The sequence below is a fragment of the Hyla sarda genome, chromosome 3 (assembly GCF_029499605.1).
Source record: "Hyla sarda isolate aHylSar1 chromosome 3, aHylSar1.hap1, whole genome shotgun sequence".
Classification (NCBI taxonomy): domain Eukaryota; kingdom Metazoa; phylum Chordata; class Amphibia; order Anura; family Hylidae; genus Hyla; species Hyla sarda.
Genome location: NC_079191.1, coordinates 398,516,227 through 398,531,587, shown reverse-complemented (window position 1 = coordinate 398,531,587; position 15,361 = coordinate 398,516,227). Strand labels below are relative to the sequence as shown.

The window sequence follows — 15,361 nt, the reverse complement described above, 5'->3', positions numbered from 1 at the left end:
GAAACCCCTAGAGGTCTTTTTTTTAAAGGCCAGAGGAACACAACTGGGCAGGTGACGAAGCATAGGGAAATAAACTTAGCTGCTTGTACAAGGCTATGTATACCACAGACAAATGAAACACGCAGACAGCATCAGTGAATTTAGGGCTGAGACATTTTAAGTAGACGATGGGGATTAAGCTATAAATGTGAAAATATGCAAACCTGCCATGTGAAGCCAATTCCTCTTAGTTAGTGATGGAATAGGCCTATTCTTTGCGTGGTTGAACATATTTCACAGACAAGTGAACCAATTATCTTGACTAAATGTTACTGGGTAATTGTCAATCAAATAGTATCAGTGCAATGGACATTTACATGGAATGAAAATTATAATTAACATAAATATATATAGTACAGACCAAAAGTTTGGACACACCTTCTCATTCAGAGTTTTCTTTATTTTCATGACTATGAAAATTGTAAATTCACATCGAAGGCATTAAATACATAACAAAAAAGTGTGTGAAACAACTGAAAATATGTCATATTCTAGGAGGTTCTTCAAAGTAGCCACCTTTTGCTTTGATTACTGCTTTGCACTCTTGGCATTCTCTTGTTGAGATTCAAGAGGTAGTCACCTGAAATGGTTTTCACTTCACAGGTGTGCTGGTGTGGAGGAGGAGGTGTGATGGTGTGGGGGTGCTTTGCTGGTGACACTGTTGGGGATTTATTCAAAATTGAAGGCATACTGAACCAGCATGTCTACCACAGCATCTTGCAGCGGCATGCTATTCCATCCGGTTTGCGTTTAGTTGGACCATCATTTATTTTTCAACAGGACAATGACCCCAAACACACCTCCAGGCTGTGTAAGGGCTATTTGGCCAAGAAGGAGAGTGATGGGGTGCTGCGCCAGATGACCTGGCCTCCACAATCACCGGACCTGAACCCAATCGAGATGGTTTGGGGTGAGCTGGACCGCAGAGTGAAGGCAAAAAGGGCCAACAAGTGCTAAGCATCTCTGGGAACTCCTTCAAGACTGTTGGAAGACCATTTCAGGTGACTACCTCTTGAAGCTCATCAAGAGTGTGCAAAGCAGTAATCAAAGCAAAAGGTGGCTAGAACCTAGAATATGACATATTTTCACACTTTTTTGTTATGTATATAATTCCACATGTGTTAATGTAATAGTTTTGATGCCTTCAGTGTGAATCTACAATTTTCATAGTCATGAAAATAAAGAAAGCTCTGAATGAGAAGGCGTGTCCAAACTTTTGGTCTGTACTGTATATATAATATATAGTGATGTCTCGCTCTTGCAGACAGGTGCAGTTGCAGTACAGAGGCACGGAAACAGGACTTTTCATATCAAAGTTCAGTGTTTTATTCACACTTGGCAAACAGTCTTTAAATGCAGAACAAAGGAAAAAGTAACAACAGTCCACCTGTATTCCTTTAGGTGTTTGTTTACACTGGAGTTCGTGCCATGTGGCATCAAGCTAGTCTTTTCCAAGCCTCCAAGCAGTCTGCTGACCAGCTTCCAAACTCTCAGGGAAGATCTTTACACTCAGCTCTCTCTGGCAGTGTGAGCTGCAACTAGCAAATGATCCCCCAGCTGGTGAAGCAAGCTGCCTTTAAAGGGGTACTCCAGCCCCAAGACATCTTATCCCCCTATCCAAAGGACAGGGGATAAGATGTCTGATCGCGGGGGTCTGCTAGCATGCAGCACCCACCTGTAAGTACTGCCGGAAGCGCTGGAGGTTCGCAGTCTTTTGCCTCCCGACCACGGGGACGAATTATCGTGATGTCTCAACTCCGCCCCCCTAATGTTATGCCCCACCCCTCACAATGCATCTGTGGGAGGGGAGCGGCAGGATCCTTTGGATAGGGGATAAGATGTCTTGGGGCCGGAGTAACCCTTTAAGGCCATCTAAAGGTGGCCTGGATTGTGGGGAATGGCCCCCACCCAACACTTGACCATTCCCAGTAAGAGCCGTCCTGCATTAGCTTTGCAGCTATAATACAGCTGCAGTGTCAGTCTGCAACATGCAACACGGACACTGGAAAAATTACCGGCTCTCATTTCAATGAGGCCAGGAACCTCGGTGACACATATCAACAGTCCACTATTATCCCTTCCATCTTCTCATAAAATAATGAAAAAATAATGCTTATATATGTTACTCGCTAGGTCATGCAGAGCGTTAAAGCTTTTATGTGTCTAGCTTCTTTATTTGGCTAACAAATCCCTCTGTTCTGCTGCTTACTTATTCTGAAATCCACTGCTCAGAAAGGGGTGTGTCCCAGGCAAACGCCACGGAGCCTGCCCTCACTCACAATGCATTCCCTTACTCCCTGAGTCTGCTCTGCTATGATGGGTCTCTTCATCCAACCAACTCTATGAGACCAGTATATGGAGGGTTAAATAATTTGCTTCCAATAGATCACCTTAGGTGATCCAATAATGCCCTAAATTTACCTTCTACTTATTTACAATTGCTTATCTTTATTATTTATCACACCAAAATAAAGTGAGTTAAAATTTCTGGTCTATACCCTCTGTAATTTTCCTCTTATGGTGCACGAAGAGTGTTACCTATCAAAAGTGAATAGCTGTGGCTGCAGTCCACACGCTGTATTATTTGGGAATTAGACCATTATTAAAACCTAACCCCATGCCCCCTCAACATGTTTCACCACTAGACGTGGCTTTGTCAAGAGGTAGTAGGCATAAGGTGGTGAGAACACAGTCTCAGGGTTTATAAAGCCTTTCCCTATGACATCATTGTATTTCCTGTTTGCATCCATTGACGAATCCTCCTCTGGCTTCCATAAGATTCCATTGGGATCCTTATTTTTATTTTTTTTTTCTGATTTGATTGGAATCTCCACCAATAATATTTCCATTAGACTTACCAATCCCATACCATGGGAGGAACTTTTACTTTACCATTGGTCCATATCTCTCTGACATGTCTGCGCATCGAGACCTGCGCGATCTGTTTGTTTTTCTCCACCGCGCTGGTCTGACCTTAGCTGGAAGTTCATCCAGTCACTGCAGGTGGCTCTGTAACCCCCTCCTCTCTGTTTTCATGCTACAGTCTGGTAAGACAGGAGTGAGCACAGAGAAGTGCTAGTCCCACCCTCACTTCTTGGACTTTGTCCCTGCCTGTGCTTCAGCTGGGACAAAGATGATGCTGCATCCGGACAGGATTATGTTCTGGATGATATGGGGACCCCTAGTGTTGTGTTTTTTATTTTTTTTTTATTTTTTTTTTTATAAGCCACATTTTCTATAAAAAGGTGATAACATTTTTTTATGAAGTATATCAGAAAGGTCAATGGTTTTTCCAAGATACACAACATATAAAAAGTTTTTGAATCTGACAGGGCCCATTTAAAGAACCCTGCTTCAATAAGAGACCCGGAAAAGCATGAAACTCAAAATGTTGTGATTTGGATTTCTAAGGCTATATTCATACTTGTGCAGACATTTTTGCAACAGGAAGCCCTGGAGGGGATAGAATGGGACTGGAGGGGCACATGACAGGGGGATTATGCTAGGAAGGGTTAAGGGCCAGGGTTGCAGCAGGGTAGGAGTGGAGTCAGAAAGAGGTTAAAAGGCCAGGGTTAGGGGGAGGGTCTTCAGTCGGAGCGTGGCCAGCTGAACGTTCCCTCCTGCCCCTTTTTTTTCTTAGGACTGTCACAGCAGTGGGGTCAAGAGAAGGATCTGTAGGCACCATTGGACGGTCATATTGGATGGAGTGTGGAGGTTGACTGGAAGCGGTTCCCAGCCCGATGGTGAAGTCCATGTGGACATGGGCACAGGAATTTTTGTGCGCTTCACAAATGGTGCTCCTGGGCAGGGGAGTTACGGCTAGGAGAAAGTGAAGCCCCACCCACTTTGTTCCAGTAATGGTGCCTTCAGGTTCTTCTCCTGCGTTAGGGATACTTTATAAGTTGTTGTGGGTTCTGGTTCTATATATGATCATACAACTGTTATGTTTACAATGCTTTAATTGGTTATTAAATAAAGTGGGCTGCTGTGGCCTTTTTGCCCCAACACCTTGTCTTGTCCTGTTTTGGGAATGGGAGTGCCTATGGTGAAGTAAGGGATGGTGTAGATGGGTGGTTAAAGGTTCATAGCAGCTATAATATCCCCTAGTCATGTCGACAGATCTTGAAGAAATCTGTATGTTAACGAAACAAACCCATTCGGATAAATAGAACTGTCAGTGGCACAAATTTCTGCAACATATCTGCCGCATTTGGATATACGGGGAGAGATTTATCAAAACCTGTGCAGAGAAAAAGTTGACCAGTTGTCCATAGCAACCAATCAGATCTCTACTTTCATTCTGAAAAATTGAGAAATCTGGATGTTATGGGCATCTGGTCAACTTTTTCTCCGCAAAGGTTTTGATAAATCTCCCCCACTATTCCTATATACTATTCCCCTACACAGATATTACTTACAAACTACTTTAAAAAATACATAGAAATTCTAATTTCGGAAAAATCTGAGAAACGGAAATCTAATACCCCAAAAGGAAAGTCTAGAGCTTTGGCACTAGTGCTAGTAAAGATTTATACATTATCACATTACACTACGGATATATGTATTTACCTTTTTTTTACTATTCTCTCTATTAATTTACAGGTAATCTTCTATAAAGGGCTTTATACCATAATGCAGTGTTTCCCAACCAGGATGCCTCCAGCTGTTGCAAAACTACAACTCCCAGCATGCCCGGACAGCCTTTGGCTGTCCGGGCATGCTGGGAGTTGTAGTTTTGCAACAGCTGGAGGCATCCTGGTTGGGAAACACTGCCATATTTACTAACACTATATATGTTTTGAAATGTATAAGAACAATTCAAATGTTAAATACTGTCATACTGTGCGTGCAGCGAAAATACTTTTTTTTTTTAATGTGTGCGCAGCGTAAAGACTAGCAGGGTATGCCACTGCTAGACATCTTATAGATAAGTTAGTTATAGATAGATAATATGTCTGATCTCTCGCAGCACACGGGGTTCCTGCAGAAGTGGTCGTGACATCACGGCCACGTCCCCTCAATTCATGTCTATGGGAGGGGGCATTTGGCCGACATGCCTGTGGTGTCCCGGTACCGTATTGCATACAATACCTAGTGTAGAGGTCCCCAAAGTCAGAGTAACTACGTTCAGGTAGGGTTCCTCAGGTGGGATAGCCCCTAGTCGCCTCTCTTTAAGTCTAACGCTAATGTTAATGTGTGTCTATATTTAATAATAATATCTATATTTCATAGGAATGTATAGTACTTGCCTTGTTCAGCGTCGCAGGACCTTCGGTCATGTGACCATGCTAGTAACCTCTATGGTATGTTGGAGGACCTTAGGAGGTCCTTGAGTCACGTGTTACCCACAAATCTCTGTAACGGTGATTGACATCCATATGGACCAATTAGCATTAGTCCAGCCCCTGCCCATATAAGGGAGCTGCGTCCAATTATCGCTCTCTTGGGTTGCTGCTCTTGTGGATGCCGGACTAACAGGATGGCAACTTTCAAAGACATGCTAGGCCTCAAAACCTATGGGCTCAGCGGAGTTCAAATCTAAATTCCTGCTAATGCTAGCGTGACTACTGGACCACACCTAGTTCCCCTAAATCCAGTGGAACAGCGCATTAGACTAAAAGACTTTGAATGCTAAAGTCCCAACCATTGTCAATCTCCCAAGGAAAGCTGTTGTTATGCTAAGAGACTGTTATGTTAATGAAGTGCACAGGAAATCTTCAGTAAAAGTTAACACTGTTTACAGAAGCTCTCCGGTTGTGGACAATCTATTATTCTCTATCTCAAATCTATTATTATCTACTTCCCTATCGTTCCTGGGAAGGGCAGCGGTAGGAAAAGCTTTATTGAGGACGTCACCCTGGCATCACGAATAGCAAGGGTTAACAAGCACCCTTTGATTACCACACAGCTACACTCCCCATACCCTACACCCCCAAGGCTATCACATGCCCCCTTCCATAGACATGAATTAAGGGGGCATGGTGTGACGTCATGAGGGGCGTGGCTGTGATATCACGGCCTCTGGCTCAGAGCGTTCTGAACTAAATTTTCAGATTGCTGGAGCACTGGAGTACCATTTTAAGCAAATTCCAGCCCATGAAGAAGTAAGGTAGCAGACCTGTACTGAAAGACTAGAACTTAGGCTATGTTAACATGGTCGAATGTCCGCCGAAAAAGTTTCCTGGTGGACATTCCGCAGACAGCTGTGCCAGCAGAACATGCCAGCACTAGGACCGCTCCTAAATGTGCCCCCTCCATAGATGGCAATGCATTTCCTAGCGACATTGACATGCCAATTCTTTCTAGGGAGGCTGGAATTGGAAATTCCGCGGCAGATGTTTCCTCCCTGTGCACGGTACAGCACAATCTCAATAATGGGGGAGATTTATCAAAACCTTTTCAGAGGAAAAGTTGCTGAGTTGCCCATAGCAAACAATCAGATCGCTTCTTTAATTTTTCACAGTTCTTTTCAAAAATGAAAGAAGCGATCTGATTGGCTGCTATGGGCAACTCAGCAACTTTTCCTCTGGACAGGTTTTGATAAATCTCCTTTGAGAACAGAATTTTGGAGTGGAATTTTACTGCCAGATTACGCTCAGAAGTTCTGCTGTGTGAACATGGCCTTTTAAAGAGCGGTTATTGACTGAATAGGTTGCTTTAGGCTGAGGCACGTAGGCTCTGTAAATGAGTGCTGATCTACAAGATCGGGGCTTGTTTACATTACTCAATGATGCATGTAATCTGTGTCAGTAAACTATGGAATTTTATAAGGCAACGGCTCCGCTGTTAAGCCTGTTTCTATCCACATCAGATGTTTTGCAGATGTCACATTTTCCAATGGAATTGGGGCCTGTTTGCAGTTTCATCACCTAGCCGTAATTGGAACCTGAAGACCGTGAACGTAGGGACTGTGGTTGCATAGTTGAATATTAGGAACAATGTAAAAGAATAGGGGCATAAATGGGCAGACTAGTGGTAGAAATTTGCTGCATGCGAGTGCCCAGAATAGCGTGCACAGTTCCGCATAGTACTTTACGGACTAAATATTAAAACTGATTATGATAAATTGCAGCCATCGCGGTTTCCTCCACTTTGTATATTTACAGCACAGGTAAGATGAAGAAAGTTTAATGGGGACTTGTCACAAATTACAGTGCAATCTCCAGGCATCATGTGTGATGTACCAGTATGGGATATGCTCCTACAGTCCTGTCAGGTTGAGTCTCTGTACATCCTCAGGGCTCAACTGCAGTGTTCCCCCATAATGTGTATAAGTTATGTACTAAGGGTAAAGGACTTTTGATATGGTCACATGATTGTTAGTCACATGATAATTGTTGTCACATGTTTAGGTCATATTTGTTTTGTTTCCCAGAGAGCACCAGGTGATCGGATGAACTGCAGCTAGCCTATGGGCTCCTTGCTAAGCCCCCCCTTTATAAGAGGGGGAGGTACTACAATCTCTCTCTTACACCACACTTTCTACTGAGGTCAAGTCCAGTCCAGACATCTCTGAGCCAGTGTCCAGCACATCTGGAGGCCTTAAGGGGTTAATACCATCTACCCCTGGGCAACACCATCTGCCCCTACACCTCACATCGCACCCCATGGCTCACCACACATGTTATAGAGCAGGAGGAGCTGAGCAGACTGATACACAGCAGGTGAAACAAGTATTGAACTTATCACTATTTTTCTCATAAAATATATTTACAAAGGTGTTATTTGCATTAAATGTTCACTGCATGTTGGTTACAACCCAAGTAATCCATATACACATATATATGCCAAAACAAATATGGGTCATTTTTCCATCACCTACCCTACTTTTTCCCAACCTACAAAAAATAGTGCCATAAGCAGGCAGCACAGACTGCTCCTTCTGCCCCTTTCTCACATACTGCTTCTTATGCCACTCTTTCACTGACTGCTCCATCTACCCTCTCTCCCTGACTGCTCCTTCTGCCCCTCTTACATATTGCTCCTTCTGCCCCTCTCTCACACTCTCACATATTGCTTCTTCTGCCCCAATCTCACGGACTGCTCCTTCTGCCCCTTTCTCACATACTGCTTCTTATGCCACTCTCTCCCTGACTGCTCCTTCTGCCCTCTCTCCCTGACTGCTCCTTCTGCCCCTCTTACATATTGCTCCTTCTGCCCCTCTTACATATTGCTCCTTCTGCCCCTCTCTCACATATTGCTCCTTCTGCCCCAATCTCACGGACTGCTCCTTCTGCCCCAATCTCACGGACTGCTCCTTCTGCCCCCAATCTCACGGACTGCTCCTTCTGCCCCCAATCTCACGGACTGCTCCTTCTGCCCCCAATCTCACGGACTGCTCCTTCTGCCCCCAATCTCACGGACTGCTCCTTCTGCCCCCAATCTCACGGACTGCTCCTTCTGCCCCCTTTCTCACAGACTGCTCCTTCTGCCCCCTTTCTCACAGACTGCTCCTTCTGCCCCCTTTCTCACAGACTGCTCCTTCTGCCCCCTTTCTCACAGACTGCTCCTTCTGCCCCCTTTCTCACAGACTGCTCCTTCTGCCCCCTTTCTCACAGACTGCTCCTTCTGCCCCCTTTCTCACAGACTGCTCCTTCTGCCCCCTTTCTCACAGACTGCTCCTTCTGCCCCCTTTCTCACAGACTGCTCCTTCTGCCCCCTTTCTCACAGACTGCTCCTTCTGCCCCCTTTCTCACAGACTGCTCCTTCTGCCCCCTTTCTCACAGACTGCTCCTTCTGCCCCCTTTCTCACAGACTGCTCCTTCTGCCCCCTTTCTCACAGACTTCTTCTTTTACCCACACTTTTTATAGAGTGTTTTTTTTATGTCCCATTTTAGATATTTCATTATCCCCCTTCTCTCACAGACTGCTCTTTATGTCCCCATCTCTCACAGATCACTCCTTACGCTCCCTTTCACAAAATGCACTTTATGCCTACTTTCTCAAGACTGCACCTTAATGATCTCGGGGGGTTTAACTTCCCAAAACTCCCAAACTCCATAAAAGCCTGTATGACCACTGCTCCACTCACTGGTAAGAGACTAAGTGCGATTACTGAGCACAATCTCCGTCAGCCCCCAAGCAGTGAATAAAGTGGTGGCCACACACAAGGTCACTGCTGCTACATTTACTCAGAAATTGTTGCTCTCTTCTCCTTTGATACCACTACACAACCTATAGAATGGTGCAGTGTTGTTTTGAAAGAAAGCAGCCATGTTTTCCCAATCCTGTACATTCCCTTTAAACTCAAAAACCACTAAAGTGTAAAGAAATGCTTATTTATTCCATGCAACAATGAGCACGCACGGACATTAAAATGGATTACCATTACCCAAAATCTTGACATTCCTATTTAAAATACCGAAGTGGTAAACATGATCTATTATATTTTAAGTTCAGGGGTTTGAAATCCCATTTAAAGTCAATAAAAATTTAATTTCTGAAACAGCTTTAGTGTAGTAGACGGAAAGTGTCGCCAGGCTATTCGGAAGAAGGGGGGAGGAGGATGTTAAATTAATTCAGGGCCGGGAAAAAGAACTTAAAAAAAACCTTAGGAGTTATCTAATTTTTTGGTGGGTATCATATTGTGTGTATTGAAAACACTATAAATATGAAGGATTGGAGAACTGAGAGATTTAATGAAGTGTGTATCTACTGGGAGCATCGATGGCTCGCAGACGAGAAGGATGTATTAATCCATGCATACTGGGTAATGTGAAGCTCACCACTAAGCCTGGCAGTGCTTTATAGCCCCAAGGCCTAAGATGACCTTCCCACTGGTACGGCCTTTCTGCCTGATTTAGCTTGCTGATAAAACTCCTGTTCCTTTTGCCATTTTACGAAGCTGCGCTGTTTATGTGATTCATGGTCACAGCTGGGGAACTCTTGTATCCACGGGGCTGAACATTTTCGCTGGAAGGGTGTGCATGCAAATTAAATGCTTGTGTAAGTTCGAGAGCACTTTTTTTTTTTTGTACGGAGCCTTGTTTATAACAGATGTTCAAATTGTTTGGATTTGTTAAATGCCTTAAAGTTAAGGATTTTACTTGACTATTCCATATTCATGCATAATACATCCATCCATACAGTCTATATGTGCCTATAGTGCGCTACGTTAGTACTCTACGTGGACTGTAGGCAAAGTTGCGTTATCTTGAAACGTGATCATAGTGCACAAACTATGCAACCAATAAAGTGACTGGCCCGGCTCTTCTACATCGTGTTTTGGTCACCGCAGATTTTATAAATAGACTATAACAATCTACCTGTAACAAGTGACACCATGGGAGCTTGTAGAGTAAATTATTTTGATGACTACGAAATCCGCAGTTTGTTTAGGAAGTCGACCTTGATGGGTTTATTGGTGGCTATAAAAGTGTTTTGTTTGTTGTGTTTTTTTTTTTTAGTTTTTTTTTCTGGCTAAACTTTCAGATCACTATATTAGTGTTTTTATATTTTTTTTGTTTTTCAATGTGCAAGCACAAAACTGTAAATAACAATATACAGAGATTATGTGATGCATAGTCCATGGTTTGCAGGGGCAGATTTAGATTTTACCACTGACAATAATTTTATTTTTACGTGGTGCGAAGATGCAATAAATCTGAATAGGATGCATGTATTTTTTCAGGTGAATAGGGCAGTCACAAAATTTGTGAATTGCCAAATCACTTGTACAGGAGCAGAGACTCCTTTCAAAGACAAGAGTACCTGCTCCTGTACACTGAGCAGTGGGGCAAACCCTGTATGCTCAGTCTTAGGGTGCGTTCACACGGAGTAATTCAAAAGGAATTTACTCAAGTAATTCCTCTTGAATTCTCCGCTACAAACTAATGCACATCTCCTCTGCCCATTGACTTTAATGTTATTTCTGCTGGCCTGTTCACACTGCGGAAATTCTGCTAGCAGAATTCCGACACTGAATTCCGTTCTGCTCGAAGAAAGAACATGTTCATTCTTCAAGCGGAATCCGCTAGCAGAAATCAATTGAAGTCAATGGTAAAAAAAAAATTCCGCCTGACATCGTTTCTGCGTGGAATTCGTGCGCAATTCGTGGGCAATTTGCGTGAAATTTGTGCGCAATTTGTGCGGAAATGGCTGAAAAACCCTTCATTCTTTCTCCCCCATGTCCGCGCGCAATTCTGCATGAATTGCGCACGAATTTCGCGCGAAATAAAAAATATTCCGTCCGTAAATTTTTCAGCGGGAATTACTCTTCATTTACTCCATGTGAACGCACCATTAGTCTCCACACTGTGGTCTTTCAGATGTACTGAACTGGTCCACTGTTATCAGTGGGTGAGGTTTTGGTTATTATCACAGCTGAAAATGCTGCTCTGGCGCATATGGCAAGCCAGACCAAGGGGAGTGAGAATGGACAAAATAGCCTTCTTGCTTTGTACCAAAACCTTGCGAGTTGTCCTTCTTTGTGTTGCACATGTTGAGTAGAGAACATCACAACTGCTACTCTTTCAGGATTATAGTGTGGGGTAACATAATTGTCAGGATCCGGACTGGTATGCAGCGAGGACACTGGTGGTGGATCCTCTGTGTCAGTGGGGTGATGGCGTGGGCCGTACCAGGGGAACGGAGTCTAAGGGGTTACTGGTTTTCACCAGAGCCCGCCGCAAAGCGGGATGGACTTGCAGCGGCAGGAAACCCCCAGGTCGTTCCACCCGATAGCGACTCAACCCCAGCTGACAGCTGAGACAGGCGCGGTACAAAGGGACAAGGCAAGAGCAAGGTCGGACGTAGCAGAAGGTCAGGGCAGGCAGCAAGGATCATAGTCAGGGGCAACAGCAGGAGGTCTGGGTACACAGGCTTGGGAACACACTAAGCGCTTTCACAGGGCACAAGGCAACAAGATCCAGCAAGGACAGGAAGGGGAAGTGGGTTTTTATACACATAGCGCAGGTGTAGGTACTGATTGGGCCAGGCACCAATTAATAGTGCACTGGCCCTTTAAATTTCAGAGAGCCGGCGCGCGCGCGCCCTAGAGAGCGGGGACGCGCGCGCCGGGACAGAACAGCAAGAGGACGGGGCAGGTGAGGAGATTGGGATGCGACCCGCGGGCGGGCGCGTCCCGCTACGCGGATCGCATCCCCGCCGGTGATACCAGTGCAGCGCTCCCGGTCAGCGGGTCTGACCGGGGCGCTGCACAGAGAAGAACACTGCAAGCGCTCCGGGGAGGAGCAGGGACCCGGAGCGCTCGGCGTAACAATAATCTGCCAGAATTTTGGTGCAGTCTTAGCAAACCTTGCGCCAAAAACTGTCTTAAAGGACTTCCTCCACACATAAAAGGCATTTGACCCTTTTTGTCCAATAATCTGCCTCTCTTGCCAAAGGGGCCATGTCTTTGTTAAAGAGGGGCATAGCTTCAATGAAATATGGTGTGATTTAAGAACCACCCAAAAATTTACGCTTAGTTGCACATGTAAGCAAAATAATAGATGGTGTAAACTTATACTTGCAGTCTTCAGATTCATCAGATCAGGGGATTTAAAGTCTGTTCATCTGTCGCAGACATATTGGTAAATCTGGGCTATTATATGCGAGCCAGACTTCTCTAGTCTTCTTTCCAGGTACATGGATGGCATTACATAGATTTAGTCATTGAACCAGTGGATACGGCCATTTCTCCAAAGTGTCTCAGGAGCTGTTTCTCAACAAGACACCAGGCCACATGTTGCTTAAGTTACTGTGAGCAACCTGCATGGCCTAAACACGTTACCATGGCCTGCTCCAGATTGGAGACCACCAAGTACATTGGGACATCATTGGTCAGCAATTGCAAAAGGTAGCCAGCCGCTTGCAACAGATTTTGATGATCTGCACGCCCATGTGCATTCAGTGTGGCAGAACATTCTTTAGACGACCGTTGATACCCTAATTGATAGCATAACAAGGCGTGTAAGTACATGTATTTCTGCGTATGGTGCTCCATACTTGATTCCCAAAAATTTTTTTTTTTTTTTTCATCATTACATTAATTCCCGTGGAGGGAGCCTGAACAGTGATACAAAGTCTTTTTACAGTTCAGTATTATAGACCACAAGACACTATGTTATCTCAATGAGGCAATGCATCTCGTGGGAGAATACCTCCATAACTTTGTATATTTAATGCATCTGTATATTATTTGAGGTACCAAGGGTACAGTATGGGTACAGTTACATCATCTAAAGGCTAAACTTTGGTGACAGGACTGTGGGTCTGTGGGCCCTAGGAGTGGATATTTGGACGCCATTGCACAAAGCTTGCTGTATGGATAAAATGAAAAATTTTTACAAGTAAACAATTTATTTTGACTTAACTTTCTTTATGATAAACAGAGCAATTAAAAGTATTGAAATTAAAGAAATTATGTCATGCCTTGCCCAGGCATGGCTGCCCCAGCACTTGTTCGATTTTCTGTTTAATTAGTGAGATCCTGGAATTGCATCATTCAATTAGTGCCCTCTAGGATACGGGGCAGCAGGAGTAAGCGTGGGCTGGTAATGAATAGATGTTGATTAGTATCAATTAATCGGTGAGATCTGGGCACATCTGCTGGAATTCTCACAAACTATAGGGTGTTAGTGAGGTTTTGACGTTCTGTGCACACATATGGTGGAAGATAACACGCATGTGCTCAACCCCAGGGTAATTTAATTATTATTACTGTCCCTGTCTAAAGTGATGGGAAAAATAAGACAGAACGAAATATGGGTCAGCACAGTATTTTTTTAAAATTTTTTTTAATTAAGAATTTACTTTTGAAATGTAATTATACATTCACTTGTCTGTGAATGTCATTGACAGCAGCAGCAGCGGAGTGTGCTGATCCTATGGGGGTCAGTTACTGCCCTCCAGGGTGATCATGTTTTGTAAGGAGAAGGCTGTGTGTGACGGAAAGTTTTTAATATAGTGGCCTAGTAAAGGTCAACCTTAACGTTAAAATGAGTGTGTTGATCTTGTGACAGAAAGTGACCTGTTTTCATATTCATAAAAAACAGGGCTGTATGTGAGAGGAAGGCAGATAAGGACCAATCGGCCAGACCGTGAAAGGATAAGGGTCCTTTCATTTAACAGCAGAAAGTCACCTGTCCAGATAATACCTTAGATTAAGGCTGCATGTAGCAAGGAGTGAGGATTAAAGGCAGCAAGAAAAGAACAACCTGTATGTAAATGATGAAAACAGCAGCAGAAATGTATGCTGATCTGGCGAGAGAAAGTGACCTGTGAGAAAATGCAGGATCAAGAGGAACGGATAAAGAAAAACTGTATGTGACAAGTTTTTGCTAAAAGCAGGAGGATAAGAGGTATGTCACTCCAGCACAAGAAAGTAACTTGCACACTTGTTTGAATTTGAAAGTGAGAACAGGGCAGAAAGATTGAACTGGTTTAAGTGAGCAGATGTGTGTTGTTAAAAACAGGACCTTATGCTAAAGGAAGATTGAAGTATGGGGGTAAATAACAACTAGTCATTATGTGAGCGATTAAGGTAGAAAAGTGACCTGTTAACTGAAGGAGAAAGTAACTGTCAACTTCTCTAGATATCTTTAGTGAGAATATGGCTGTGTGAGTAGTGATTGGAGTAGACAGGTAAAGGACAATTAGTATGTGAGTGATAAAAGCAACAGCATAGGAGTGTGCTAATCTAGCAGAAGAAAGTGACCTATACACTTGTGTGAATATCTAAGAACAATGCTGTGTGTCGGGAAGTAAGGAATATGGAACTAAAGGGAATATGGAGGGACAACCTGTAAGAGCCAGCATGTGAATGATGAAAACGGCAGCATAAGAGTGTGTTTATTTGGCAGGAGAAAATGACCCAAAAGAACGGGGAAAGTGGATTGAACTGAGCAGGTGTATAGATATATTAGTGAGGACAGGGATTGCCCAATACAATAAAAGACATCATGATGACTGTGAGGAATGTGCTGATATTGTTTCTTTTGGGGGGGGGGGGGGGGTGTGGATGTCCACATGCAATTATGTTCTCGAGGACAGGGCTGTGTGTCCGTGCATTGTCATACAGTATGAAAATAAAGTTTTTCTGCTTCTTCTTATCACAGCATGTTCATGGATGTAGATCCTCTGAGCCTAGTGCTGCTGCCGGTTCTGCACATATAGTAAAACAATAGTTTCTATGGGTTTTATTCAACACATAAGCTGATAGAGAGACGATTAATAAGGTCAGAATGAGATCTCTATAGCTCATGTGACTTGGCTGGTGATCCTTTAAATAAGGGATTGTTGGAACATTCTCACAATAACACGTTTTCAGCTCTCTTCCAGACAAAAAGGAATGTGCTGACTGACAGCCTGCTTGTTGTGGTCG

At 43.8% G+C, this 15,361-nt stretch overlaps 1 protein-coding gene across 4 annotated transcripts in view; it reads left to right on the top strand.

The window, feature by feature from the left end:
• The window catches only part of STON1 (stonin 1), a 127,774-nt gene that overhangs the window by 45,384 nt on the left and 67,029 nt on the right, over nucleotides 1-15,361 (top strand). The window contains exon 1 of one of the 4 annotated variants that reach the window (XM_056568060.1): nucleotides 9,891-9,984. The exons of 2 other annotated variants lie outside the window; for them this stretch is intronic. In XM_056568060.1, coding sequence (XP_056424035.1) covers nucleotides 9,966-9,984 — 19 coding nt within the window. In that variant the 5' untranslated portion in view covers nucleotides 9,891-9,965. Of the gene's footprint in view, nucleotides 1-9,890; nucleotides 9,985-14,109; nucleotides 14,340-15,361 lie in introns of those variants that run through there. One more of the 4 variants, XM_056568062.1, reaches the window with a different exon arrangement.